At 44.5% G+C, this 14,266-nt stretch overlaps 1 protein-coding gene across 1 annotated transcript; it reads right to left on the minus strand.

Moving 5' to 3' along the window:
• Nucleotides 1-873: 873 nt before the first annotated feature.
• LOC311103700 (transcription factor MafK-like) lies at nucleotides 874-1,797 on the minus strand (the record flags this gene model as incomplete). Its single annotated transcript, XM_084145315.1, has 2 exons — nucleotides 1,730-1,797; nucleotides 874-1,344 (listed from the first exon to the last, which is right to left on the minus strand). Exons 1-2 carry the CDS (start codon nucleotides 1,763-1,765, stop codon nucleotides 874-876), a joined length of 507 nt encoding a protein of 168 aa, XP_084001441.1. The 5' UTR covers nucleotides 1,766-1,797.
• Nucleotides 1,798-14,266: the final 12,469 nt, after the last annotated feature.

Consider the following 14,266-nt stretch of genomic DNA (forward strand, 5'->3'; position numbering starts at 1 on the left):
CAATAACATACAGTACAAGTTTGAGACCATTTCCCTCTTCTCATAGTAGTCAGTGCATTCTAACAGGCACAGGCTTGTTGCTAAGTGCAATCACTCTTTCTCCACTTGTGTACGAAGAGAGGGCTAAGAACTTGAAGCATAATGCCAACCGGTTGTGGCTAGACTGTTGGTGGCTAGTAGTTATGAAACAGTGCATTTCCCCATCAAAATCCGGTGTCGGGACAGAAAATACTCAAAGATGGGCCATCTGGAGGAAACAAACACTAAACACTTAGTACCATGTACAAAAACACACCAATCAATCGAGAGCTCGACTTCCGACACCAGATGGAGTGATATCAATTATGGATTGGACTACGTCGTACGGCCTTCCTGGACTCACGTGACGTTTAACCTTTTGGAATCCAGTATGTGAAAATACACTATAGAGGATGTGTATAGTCCAGTGGAGGCTCATTGTAATGGCTGGAATGGAATTAATGGAACGGAGTCAAACATGTGGTTTCCATATATTTGATGCGTTTGATACCGTTCTATTTATTCCATTCCAGCCATTACAATGAGCTCGTCCACCTATAGCTCCTCCCACAATCCTCCTCTGGTGTATGCATTTCTGCTTGTACAGTGCCAAGGCAGAATGGAAGTATGGTTTAGCCTATTAAAGGCTGTCTGATAAGGGTGGGTGTGGCCTCTGCTGCTGGCCAATTGAAAGAGTGTTACTAGTAGCTGGTACAAAGGTTTGGGGGGGTTGTGTTGTATGTTCTGGCCCAAAAGACAGACAAGGGAACTAATCCTGTGGTCCATGATGATACACTGACTATAGTACACGTTGTTTCATTAGTCTGATAACTCCACGCCGCCCAACCCACGATACTACGACCTGGCTCCCGTCTTGGACTTGATGATGGTGATGACGCTGGTGGCCGTTGCCACCTTCCCGGGGACCAGGGGCCCCATGACCCCCCCGAGGCCCCGACCCCCTGGGGTCAAGGCCACTGCTGCGGCCGGGCTGCGCGCCACAGTCCTGGCGAAGCTCTGCAGAGCCTCGTACTTGGAGCGCAGCGAGTCCAGCTCCACCTTCATGGTGGCGTTCTCCGCGGCCAGTTTGTCCACCTCCAGCTGCAGCGCCATCTTCTGCTTCTCCAGCTCCTCCTTCTGGGTTACCCGCTTGACGCGGCAGCTGGCTGCGTAGCCGCGGTTCTTCAGGGTGCGTCGCCGCTGCTTGAGCTGCAGGATCTCGTCCTTGGTGAGGCCGCGGAGGTGAGCGTTGAGCTCCCGGACGGACATGGTCACCAGTTCGTCGTCCGTGAGGCTGGTCCCATTCTCCCCTGGCTCCCTCTTCACCTGAGGGGGAAGTGAAGGAGGGTATGGGATGATTATTTATTTATTTTGGAGGTAAAACATTTTTCAGTAAAAAGTACATAGCCAGAGGATAACTAATGGAAGCATTATACAGCAGTTATTTTCAATGTGGTCCAAAGAGCAGGGGAAAGGGGGGGGGGGGGGGGGGTGTGGTCAGGAGAAGTGGAGGAGGAAGGGGGAGGGAGGACAAAGAGAGGGAGAGGAGGACAGGAGGAGAGGAAGAAGGGTGATGAGTAGTGAGAAAGGTTAACACAAACAATGACTTGAGTATAGATGGTAAGAAGAACAGACCTTTTCTTTTCTCACTGACAGTGTGAAAGAGACAAATGTTAAGGTAGGCGTCTATGTCCTTCTTTGGTCAGTTTACCTTCAAGGCTTTGTTTCCCTTGATTGTAGTAGTCATGCCACGAGAGCCGCTTCCAACTACACCACTTGTTGGTCTGTGGAAGAGCAGAAGAACTACAATAAGAATCCATATAGCCAGAGGAGCGAGGAGAAGAACAGTGAGGTTTCACTGAGAGTTCAGGTCAAATAAAGAAGAACATGAAAAGAAGGTGCTAAAAAAATATCTGTTCAGAGAGGAGGGACCTTGGACCTTGTCCTCTAGTACGGTTGAGAAGGAATCGAGGAGATAGATTGTGAGGAATAGAGGAAAGGCAAATTGAGACGGAGCAGTTGGTTTTCAGAGATGGCGCAGAGACGGCAGCTCTTCCGCTAACAGTAACAGGCAAACCAATCAGTAACAGGCAGGCCAAATCAGTAACAGGCAGGCCAATCAGTAACAGGCAGGCCAATTATTTGTGCAACTGTGAACTAAAGGACGGTTGGCATTTGATGGTTTGGCACAACTACAGCAGTAGTGACTGTCACTTTGATTTATTAGAAAACAAAACCATCAAGAGGGGAACTTCCTCAACGAGCAGCCACCAGAGAGGAAACACCTCAACTGACAAACAGCTAAGACAAACAGCTCTCACGCACACACACACACCTCAGAAAGAACCGACTGTATGTACCGGTCCTGACACCTCAGACCAACAGCTCTCACACACACACACTTTAAAAAGAACTCAGTCTGGGAAATATGTCCGTTGTCCACGGAAAACGTTTAAAACACATTTAAAAGATTAGCGTTTATTATTGGACAAGTTCAGGTAGTCCATCCCTGTTTGGTGCCTAATGAATACAAGATGACTGGGGAGGGAAACTGTATTCTAGTCAAGTCCATCCTATTCAACTATTGCTGTACATACAGGTGCAGCTCAATAAATTAGAATATTGTGGAAAAGTTAAGTAATTTCAATAATTCAATTGACAAAGTGAAACTCATATATCGTGGATTAATTACACAAAAAGTGAAATAGTTCAAGTCTGTATTTGTTTAAATGTTGATGATTACGGCTTACAGCTCATGAAAACCCCAAATTCAGTATCTCAGAAAATTTGAATGACATAAGACCAGTGAAAAAAGGAAATTTAATACAGACATGTCAGCCTTCTGAAAAGTATGTTCTTGTACATGCAGTCAGTACTTGGTTGGGGCTCCTTTTGCATAAATCACTGCATCTATGCGGCGTGGCATGGAGTCGATCAGCCTGTGGCACTGCTGAGGTGTTATGGAAGCCCAGGTTGCTTCGATAGCGCCCTTCAGCTCGTCTGCATTGTTGGGTCTCGTGTCTCTCATCTTCCTCTTGACAATACCCCATAAATTCTCTATGGGGTTCAGATCAGGCGAGTTTGCTGGCCAATCAAGCACAGTAATCCCATGGTCATTGAACTAGGTATTGGTACATTTGGCATTGTGGGCAGGTGCCAAGTCCTGCTGGAAAATGAAATCAGCATCTCCATAAAGCTTTTCAGCAGAAGGAAGCTTGAAGTGCTCTAACATTTCCTGATAGACGGCTGAGTTGACTTTGGAATTGATGAAACACAGTGGACCAACACCAGAAGATGACATGGCTCCCCAAATCATCACTGACTGTGGAAACTTCACACTGGACTTCAAGCAACTTGGATTCTGTGCCTCTCCACTCTTCCTCCAGACTCTGGGACCTTGATTGCCAAATGAAATGCAAAATTTACTTTTATCTGAAAAGAGGACTTTGGACCACTGAGCGACAGACACTTCTGACGTTGCCTCTGGTTCAGGAGTGGCTTGACACGAGGAATGCGACAGTTGTAGCCCATTTCCTGGATACGTCTGTGCGTGGTGGCCCTTGATGCACTGACTCCTGCCTCAGTCCACTCCTTGTGAAGCTCCCCCACATTTTTGAATGGCCTTTGCTTGACAATCCTCTCAAGGCTCCAGTTATCCCTGTTGCTTGTGCACCTTTTCCTACCACACTTCTTCCTTCCACTCAACTTTCCATGAATATGCTTGGATACAGCACTCTGTGAACAGCCAGCTTCTTTAGCAATGATCTTTTGAGGCTTTCCCTCCTTGTGAAGGGTGTTGATGACTGTCTTCTGCACAACTGTCAAGTCAGCAGTCTTCCCCATGATTGTGAAGCCTACTGAACTGGACTGTGAGACCATTTAAAGGCTCAGGAAACCTTTGCAAGTGTTTTGAGTTACAGTGGGGAAAAAAAGTATTTAGTCAGCCACTAATTGTGCAAGTTCTCCCACTTAAAAAGATGAGAGAGGCCTGTAATTTTCATCATAGGTACACGTCAACTATGACAGACAAATTGAGAAATATTTTTTCCTCCAGAAAATCACATTGTAGGATTTTTAATGAATTTATTTGGTATTTGGTCACCTACAAACAAGCAAGATTTCTGGCTCTCACAGACCTGTAACTTCTTCTTTAAGAGGCTCCTCTGTCCTCCACTCGTTACCTGTATTAATGGCACCTGTTTGAACTTGTTATCAGTATAAAAGACACCTGTCCACAACCTCAAACAGTCACACTCCAAACTCCACTATGGCCAAGACCAAAGAGCTGTCAAAGGACACCAGAAACAAAATTGTAGACCTGCACCAGGCTGGGAAGACTGAATCTGCAATAGGTAAGCAGCTTGGTTTGAAGAAATCAACTGTGGGAGCAATTATTAGGAAATGGAAGACATACAAGACCACTGATAATCTCCCTCGATCTGGGGCTCCACGCAAGATCTCACCCCGTGGGGTCAAAATGATCACAAGAACGGTGAGCAAAAATCCCAGAACCACACGGGGGGACCTAGTGAATGACCTGCAGAGAGCTGGGACCAAAGTAACAAAGCCTACCATCAGTAACACACTACGCCGCCAGGGACTCAAATCCTGCAGTGCCAGACGTGTCCCCCTGCTTAAGCCAGTACATGTCCAGGCCCGTCTGAAGTTTGCTAGAGTGCATTTGGATGATCCAGAAGAGGATTGGGAGAATGTCATATGGTCAGATGAAACCAAAATATAACTTTTTGGTAAAAACTCAACTCGTCGTGTTTGGAGGACAAAGAATGCTGAGTTGCATCCAAAGAACACCATACCTACTGTGAAGCATGGGGGTGGAAACATCATGCTTTGGGGCTGTTTTTCTGCAAAGGGACCAGGACGACTGATCCGTGTAAAGGAAAGAATGAATGGGGCCATGTATCGTGAGATTTTGAGTGAAAACCTCCTTCCATCAGCAAGGGCATTGAAGATGAAACGTGGCTGGGTCTTTCAGCATGACAATGATCCCAAACACACCGCCCGGGCAACGAAGGAGTGGCTTCGTAAGAAGCATTTCAAGGTCCTGGAGTGGCCTAGCCAGTCTCCAGATCTCAACCCCATAGAAAGTCTTTGGAGGGAGTTGAAAGTCCGTGTTGCCCAGCGACAGCCCCAAAACATCACTGCTCTAGAGGAGATCTGCATGGAGGAATGGGCCAAAATACCAGCAACAGTGTGTGAAAACCTTGTGAAGACTTACAGAAAACGTTTGACCTGTGTCATTGCCAACAAAGGGTATATAACAAAGTATTGAGAAACTTTTGTTATTGACCAAATACTTATTTTCCACCATAATTTGCAAATAAATTCCTTAAAAATCCTACAATGTGATTTTCTGGATTTATTTTTCTCATTTTGTCTGTCATAGTTGACGTGTACCTATGATGAAAATTACAGGCCTCTCTCATCTTTTTAAGTGGGAGAACTTGCACAATTGGTGGCTGACTAAATACTTTTTATCCCCACTGTAGTTAGCTGATTAGTGTGAGACACCTTGAGTCTACAATATTGAACTTTTTCACAATATTCTAATTTTCTGAGATACTGAATTTGGGGTTTTCTTCATGAGCTGTAAGCCGTAATCATCAAGATTAAAACAAATACAGGCTTGAACCAGTTACATTTTTGTGTAATTAATCCACGATATGAGTTTCACTTTGTCAATTGAATTATTGAAATTATTTAACTTTTCCACAATATTTTAATTTATTGAGCTGCACCTGTATACTATTCTATCCTATATATTCTATCCCTATACTGTCCATACTGTCTATACATCCCATCACATACACACGGAAAGTATTCAGACCCCTTGACTTTTTCCCACATTTTGTTACGTTACAGCCTTATCCTAAAATTGATTAAATAATTCGGCCCCCCCCCAATCTACACAAAATACCCCATAATGACAGAGCAAAAACAGGTTAGAATTTTTTGCAAATTCATAAAAAATGTAACTTATTTACATAAGTATTCAGACCCTTTGCTATGAGACTCGAAATTGAGCTCAGGTGCATCCTGTTTTCATTGATCCTCCTTGAGATGTTTCTACAACTTGATTGGAGTCCACCTGTGGTAAATTCAATTGTTTGGACAGGATTTGGAAAGGCACACACCTGTCTATATAAGGTCCCACAGTTGACAGTGCATGTCAGAGCAAAAACCAAGCCATGAGGATGAAGGAATTGTCCGTAGAGCTCAGAGACAGGATTGTGTCGAGGAACATATTGAGGGAAAAAAGTATTTGATCCCCTGCTGATTTTGTACGTTTGCCCACTGACAAAGAAATGATCAGTCTATAATTTTAATGGTAGGTTTATTTGAACAGTGAGAGACAGAATAACAACAAAAAAATCCAGAAGAACGCATGTCAAAAATGTTATAAATTGATTTGCATTTGAATGAGGGAAATAAGTATTTGACCCCCTCTCAATCAGAAAGACTTCTGGCTCCCAGGTGTCTTTTATACAGGTAACGAGCTGAGATTAGGAGCACACTCTTAAAGGGAGTGCTCCTAATCTAAGCTTGTTACCTGTATAAAATACACCTGTCCACAGAAGCAATCAATCAATCAGATTCCAAACTCTCCACCATGGCCAAGACCAAAGAGCTCTCCAAGGATGTCAGGGACAATATTGTAGACCTACACAAGGCTGGAATGTCTCCAGACCTTAATCCCATAGAAAATCTGTGGAGGGAGCTGAAGGTTCGAGTTGCCAAACGTCAGCCTCGAAACCTTAATGACTTGGAGAAGATCTGCAAAGAGGAGTGGAACAAAATCCCTCCTGAGATGTGTGCAAACCTGGTGGCCAACTACAACAAACGTCTGACCTCTGTGATTGCCAACAAGGGTTTTGCCACCAAGTACTAAGTCATGTTTTGCAGAGGGGTCAAATACTTATTTCCCTCATTAAAATGCAAATCACTTTATAACATTTTTGACATGCGTTTTTCTGGATTTTCTTGTTGTTATTCTGTCACATGACAGCCCGCTTGGAGTTTGCCAAAAGTCACCTAAAGGACTCTCAGACCATGAGAAACAAGACTCTCTAGTCTGATGAAACCAAGATTGAACTCTTTGGTCTGAATGCCAAGCGTCACATCTGGAGGAAACCTGGCACCATCCCTACGGTGAAGCATGGTGGTGGCAGCTCTGATTGATTGCTTCTGAGAAACAAGATTCTCTAGTCTGATGAAACCAAGATTGAACTCTTTGGTCTGAATGCCAAGCGTCACATCTGGAGGAAACCTGGCACCATCCCTACAGTGAAGCATGGGGGTGGCAGCATCATGCTGTGGGGATATTTTTCAGCAGCAGGGACTGGGAGACTAGTCAGGATTGAGGGAAAGAGAAGAATGGGAGAAACTCTCCAAATACAAGTGTCCCAAGCTTGTAGCGTCATACCTAAGATGACGAGGCTGTAATCACTGCCAAAGGTGAGAGCGCTATCCTACTGGTGGTGAAGAGATAGAAGACAGAGGAACAGCAGGAATCCATAGGAACAGAATATTATCTCTAGTATTCCAGAACCCCTTCCAGCTGAGCTTGTCCACATTGAGTGGCAGAGGGCAGCAGAACACACAATTCTGACGGAGTAGAGCAGCGGCCCTGACGGACTGCTTTCCTCCACACAGAGAAAAAGCTGTGTCAGCGCCACGGCATGCCGAGCCCAACCAAACACACACACACAATAAGCTCATTTACACAGTGTGTGAGAGTAGTGCTTGGCTGTGTGTGTGTGTGTGTAAACGTGATGGCTAACACCTCAATTTCCTAAAATAGCAGTAAATGTGTGAGAAGAAGATGTGTTGACTACACACAGCAGAGACGATAGAGAAACAGAACAAGACAGAAACATAGAGATGAGTAGTCATTCTGAAGTGGGGCCAAAACCGTCCGGGACGTTGCCGTGGCAACAAACAGGTGGAAACGACGGCTCACCTGAGCCAAACCGGATGAGACGGGCCACTTGTTAAAAATGACCTGGATACGACACCATCACACAGGCAGTGGAGGGAAGGAACACAGGGTCACATTGTGGCTTTCATTCTTGATGCTTTCCTTTCAAATACCCGCGTGGAATAGCCTAACAGTGTTTCCTCTCCGCTAGCAAGTAGGCTAACCCCTAACATTCCATTCCACAGTCAGTAGGAATAGATAAGGCGTATTTCCATCTAGTTGAGGCTATAAATAATAGACAGTAAAAAAAGGCACACACCAGTAGTTCCTCTGGTGAGTCACCACCAGGAAGCCTTTCAAAATACTACAGAGATAATGTGATATAGAAATATGACGATGCACAGATAGACTAACGGATGTTGAGAGACAGTCAAGTAGCCTATAGTCCTAGTCCCACTGGCCCAGGCTACCTTCTCTTTACAGCTGGTGTAGCTTGGCTATAGTAGTAGTGTTAGTGATGAGACTTAAAGCGAAAGGCTGCCACATCTACAACCTGTCTCCTTTTTCACAGGTAACATCGTTCAAAAGCAGAATTGCCTTGAAGGCAACACAAATGGACAACTCTGTTGTCCAGGTTTCCAGGTTGAGGAGAATTTCGCGACACAGCTGTGCAGGGTGACAGGCCAGCACCTTGTTCAGCCACACAGCTGCAAGGTGGCAGTGAATTTGAAAAATGTATGGAATCATTCCTCTAAAACTGTCTGGCCAGCTAGCTAACAATCATACAGTACAGAAAAATTATTCAAATTCATTTTACACAATATCTTATCACAGCACTGACAAACCATGGTTGACCAACTCCTTGACCAAATGGCTGACCTTCTACCCCGTCATAAGAAGGTCCATGTCCATTCTAGTATTCTAATTCCACGGGTCCAAATGACCTAACATGGCAGCACAAAATCAAACAAAAAGTTGCTCCATTCCACCACCAGGCACACACACACAGAAAAAACAGCAAGTGATTGGACTGGGACTAGGCGGCAACCTTGCATCTGACAGGTTCACCCTCTTCGACATTCACAGCAGAGGACGGGGCAGCGGGCACCGACGTCCTCCTCACACACAAATGTATTACCTCCCATAAACGATTTCACCTCGTGTACACCAAGAGAACGGAGGCAGAGCCACGGCTCAGGAGATGGGATGGGGGTGGCGGGGAGGGGAGGGACGGATGGGGGACACGGAGCGTCTTTTGTAGGCGCGTGCTGCATTTTTATGAATCGCCCTGGAAGAATGCTGACAAATCAGAGCTGATTGCTCGTAGAGGAGAGACATCACACCTAGAGGAAATGGAAAGCGCCGAGTGTGGCCGCTCACCCCCAGTGAAAGGAGGAGAAAGAGAGCGACTGAGCAAGGAGAGTGGGAGAGAGACTGAGGAGGAAAAAACAGCCTTGTGAAAAATGCACTCTCAACACATTTGGAGGAGCTTGAGAAGAGCATGTTGTGAAAAAAGAAGACAAAAACCCTGATCTCAGCAAGGACCGACCAAGGAGCCAATTAGGGCGGTTAAAGAAGTTGAACTAGCACGACCAGTGCCATCGTGCACGACCAGTGCCATCGTACGCGTCCCAAATGGCACCCTATTCCCTATGTATTGCACTACTTTTGACTAGGTCCCATAGGGCTCAGGTCAAAAGTAGTGCACTATATAGGGAATAGGGTGCCATTTGGGACACAACCATCATAAATCCAACCTTCAAAACACCCATCGAGACGGTCTGCCCCTCCCTAAATCCCATCATCTCTGCATCATATGACCGCTTCTGTGACAAGAGTTAAAATACCTAACTGAATAGCTGGTTTTACTCCCTAGGCCGGCAGGCTGCCTGAAATGTGCAGGAGGATTTCCTCTGCCTACTTTTCAACAGCGCCTGACCATATGCCCTTGCCTTTTACAGAAATCACAACACTTTGTGGGTTGTTTGGGATTAGCCCCTGTACCTGTCCCAATAGCGGCAATAGGAGCCATTTCGGTAGCTTGACCCGCTCGCACACCAGAGAGTAGCGTGGACGCCCACAGCGCACCCTTAGGTAGGACTGACTGTGCGTCCATCACGCTATCCGTATCCGAATCATGCAGAAATGACCTATTTTTTGCTTAAAGTTCTGATTGCAACTGCTCTATTTTGCGCTCTGTCCTCTGGGACTTCACAGTGGTATCAAGCATGTTCATCGCTAGTTTGCTGTGTCGCAATTCGCCCCCTCCTCAACAAGTTCTAGAATTAACATATTCTTTTTAAAAAATCTTATGCATGAAGAATTTCATCCCTAGTCGAATCAAATGTAACATTCTTTACTTTTAAAAAAATCTAATTATTAATACGAGATGATTGCCATACGTCAAAAATATAAATTCCTTGCATATTTCGCCATCACATAAGCTACATATGTTACATAAATCTGTGAATCTAATGGAATAAACTCCAATTTAGTCAAAAATTAAGGCACATTGTGTTCCATTGCCTAGCAACCGTCGTAAACAACTATCAAGCAGTGGTCTTGCAGTTGCATACTTGACATTCGCTAGCCTAGCACGGATCTCAAATTCGGTTTTCATCACTGTCTCGGATTCACATTTAGATGTCCACACTCAAAAATGACATTTGGTAGTTAATTTCAGCAGAGATTATGGCTTTACCATACTTTTTGCATCTTTGTAAACGGGAAAAAACATATAGCCAGAGCACTATGTTAACTAGGCTACAGATACAGATCATGCTAACGTTACAGCAGCAAAGGGAGCATGTTGAAGGAGGGAGGAGATGGAGTCACAGATGAAGGTAGAAAAACGTGTTTATAATAGTCATTAATTTACACTACTGCTATTGGGTATATTTAATAAAAAAGGTAATACAAATATTAACGTAGCAAAGATGAAAAACAGCCGAATTTGTGAAATTGTTTTTCCGACATGTGGTGGTGTGAGGCTTGGTGCTCACGGAATCAGTAGGCTATTAAACAAACACTCAAACAGGCAAGAGAGGCAAGATCTGTCTTATTTCTGTAGATATTCAGTGCATTCGGAAAGTATTCAGACCCCTTCACTTTTTCCACGTTACATTACAGCCTTATTCTAAAATGGATCAAATTAATACAAATATTAAAATCAATCAATCAATCTACACACAATACCCCATAATGACAAAGCAAAAACAGGTTAGAAATGTTGCAAATGTATTTAAAATAAAAAACAGAAATACCTTATTTACATAAGTATTCAGACCCTTTGCTATGAGACTCGAAATTGAGCTCAGGTGCATCCTGTTTCCATTGATAATCCTTGAGATGTTTTTACAACTTGATTGGAGTCCACCTGTGGTAAATTCAATTGATTGGACATGATTTGGAAAGGCACACACCTGTCTATATAAGGTCCCACAGTTGACAGTGCATGTAAGAGCAAAAACCAAATCATGAGGTCGAAGGAATTGTCCGTAGAGCTCCAAGACAGGATTTTGTCGAGGCACAGATCTGGGGAAGGGTACCAAAACATTTCTGCAGCATTGAAGGTCCCCAAGAACACAGTGGCCTCCATCATTAATGGAAGAAGTTTGGAACCACCAAGACTCTTCCTAGAGCTGGCCGCCCAGCCAAACTGAGCAATCAGGGAGAAGGGCCTTGGTCAGGTAGGTGACCAAGAACCTGATGGTCACTCTGACAGAGCTCCAGAGTTCCTCTGTGGAAATGGGAGAACCTTCCAGATGATCAACCATCTCTGCAGCACTCCACCAATCAGGCCTTTATGGTAGAGTGGCCAGATGGAAGCCACTCCTCAGTAAAAGGCACATGACAGCCCGCTTGGAGTTTGCCAAAAGGACTCTCAGATCATGAGAAACAAGATTCTCTGGTTTGATGAAACCAAGATTGAACTCTTTGGCCTGAATGCCAAGCGTCACGTCTGGAGGAAACCAGGCTCATCACCTGGCCAATACCATCACTACGGTGAAGCATGGTAGTGGCAGCATCATGCTGTGGGGATGTTTTTCAGCGGCAGGGACTGGGAGACCAGTCAGGATCGACGCAAAGATGAACGGAGCAAAGTACAGAGAGATCGTTGATGAAAACCTGCTCCAGAGCGCTCAGGACCTCAGACTGGGGCAAAGGTTCACCTTCCAACAGGACAACGACCCTAAGCACACAGCCAAGACAACGCAGGAGTGGCTTCGGGACAAGAATCTGAATGTCCTAGAGTGGTCCAGCCAGAGCCCGGACTTGAACACAATCGAACATCTCTGGAGAGACCTGAAAATAGCTGTGCAGCAACGCTCCCCATCCAACCTGACAGAGCTTGAGAGGATCTGCAGAGAAGAATGGGAGATAATCCCCAAATACATGTGTGCCAAGCTTGTAGCGTCATACCCAAGAAGACTCGAGGCTATTTTCTTAATCAATTTTAGAATAAGGCTATTATACACATACAACATGGTCTAGGAAAAGGCACCAATTCAACAGCGCATTGACGTTTCACAACCGCAGACAGCAACCGCTATCCAATGCACGTTATAAAATAATATTATTTTTATTAGTGTTGCACCATTGTTCTTATGTAATATAACGATCTACAATTTCAGTAGCACATGTCTTAGTGATGGACTGTGCCATCCCCACTGCCTCCACAATGGAATAGTCCACTCAGACAGGGGCGAATCAGACAGGTGTCTTGACACCATTAAATTATTATAATTTTTTGCTACTGCTCGACTAAAGAAATATTGGTCGACCAACAGCGGGTTGCGAAAGTATTCACCCCCCTTGGCATTTTTCCTATTTTGTTGCCTTACAACCTGGAATTAAAATTTATTTTTGGGGGGTTTGTATCATTTGATTTACACAACATGCCTACCACTTTGAAGATACAATTGTATTTATTTATTGTGAAACAAACAAGAACAGACAACTTGAGCGTGCCAAACTATTCACCCCCCCAAAGTCAATACTTTGTAGAGCCACCTTTTGCAGCAATTACAGCTGCAAGTCTCTTGGGGTATGTCTCTATAAGCTTGGCACATCTAGTCACTGTGATTTTTGCCCATTCTTCAAGGCAAAACTGCTCCAGCTCCTTCAAGTTGGATGGGTTCCGCTGGTGTACAGCAATCTTTAAGTCATACCACAGATTCTCAATTGGATTGAGGTCTGGGCTTTGACTAGGCCATTCCAAGACATTTAAAATGTTTCCCCTTAAACCACTCAAGTGTTGCTTCAGCAGTATGCTTAGGATTATTGTCCTGCTGGAAGGTGAACCTCCGTCCCAGTCTCAAATCTCTGGAAGACTGAAACAGGTTTCCCTCAAGAATTTCCCTGTATTTAGCACCATCCATCATTCCTTCAATTCTGACCAGTTTCCCAGTCCCTGCCGATGAAAAACATCCCCACAGCATGATGCTGCCACCACCATGCTTCACTGTGGGGATGGTGTTCTCGGGGTGATGAGAGGTGTTGGGTTTGCGCCAGACATAGCATTTTCCTTGATGGCCAAAAAGCTAAATTTTAGTCTCATCTGACCAGAGTACCTTCTTCCATATGTTTGGGGAGTCTCCCACATGCCTTTTGGCGAACACCAAACATGTTTGCTTATTTTTCTATTTAAGCAATGTCTTTTTTCTGGCCACTCTTCCGTAAAGCCCAGCTCTGTGGAGTGTACGGCTTAAAGTGGTCCTATGGACAGACACTCCAATCTCCGCTGTGGAGCTTTGCAGCTCCTTCAGGGTTATCTTTGGTCTCTTTGTTGCCTCTCTGATTAATGCCCTCCTTGCCTGATCCGTGAGTTTTGGTGGGCGGCACTCTCTTGGCAGGTTTGTTGTGGTGCCATATTCTTTCCATTTTTAAATAATGGATTTAAATGGTGCTCTGTGGGATGTTCAAAGTTTCAGATATTTTTTTTATAACCCAACCCTGATCTGTACTTCTCCACAACTTTGTCCCTGACCTGTTTGGAGAGCTCCTTGGTCCGCTTGCTTGGTGGTGCCCCTTGCATAGTGGTGTTGCAGACTCTGGGGCCTTTCAGAACAGGTGTACATATCCTGAGATCATGTGACACAAATAAAGTCCACCTGTGTGCAATCTAACTAATTATGTGACTTCTGAAGGTAATTGGTTACACCAGATCTTATTTAGGTGCTTCATAGCAAAGGGGGTGAATACATATGCACCCATAATTTTTTTAAACAAGTTATTTTTTAATTTTACTTCACCAATTTGGACTATTTTGTGTATGTCCATTACATGAAATCCAAATAAAAATCCATTTAA

The sequence above is a fragment of the Coregonus lavaretus genome (assembly GCF_964263955.1).
Source record: "Coregonus lavaretus genome assembly, chromosome: 28".
Classification (NCBI taxonomy): domain Eukaryota; kingdom Metazoa; phylum Chordata; class Actinopteri; order Salmoniformes; family Salmonidae; genus Coregonus; species Coregonus lavaretus.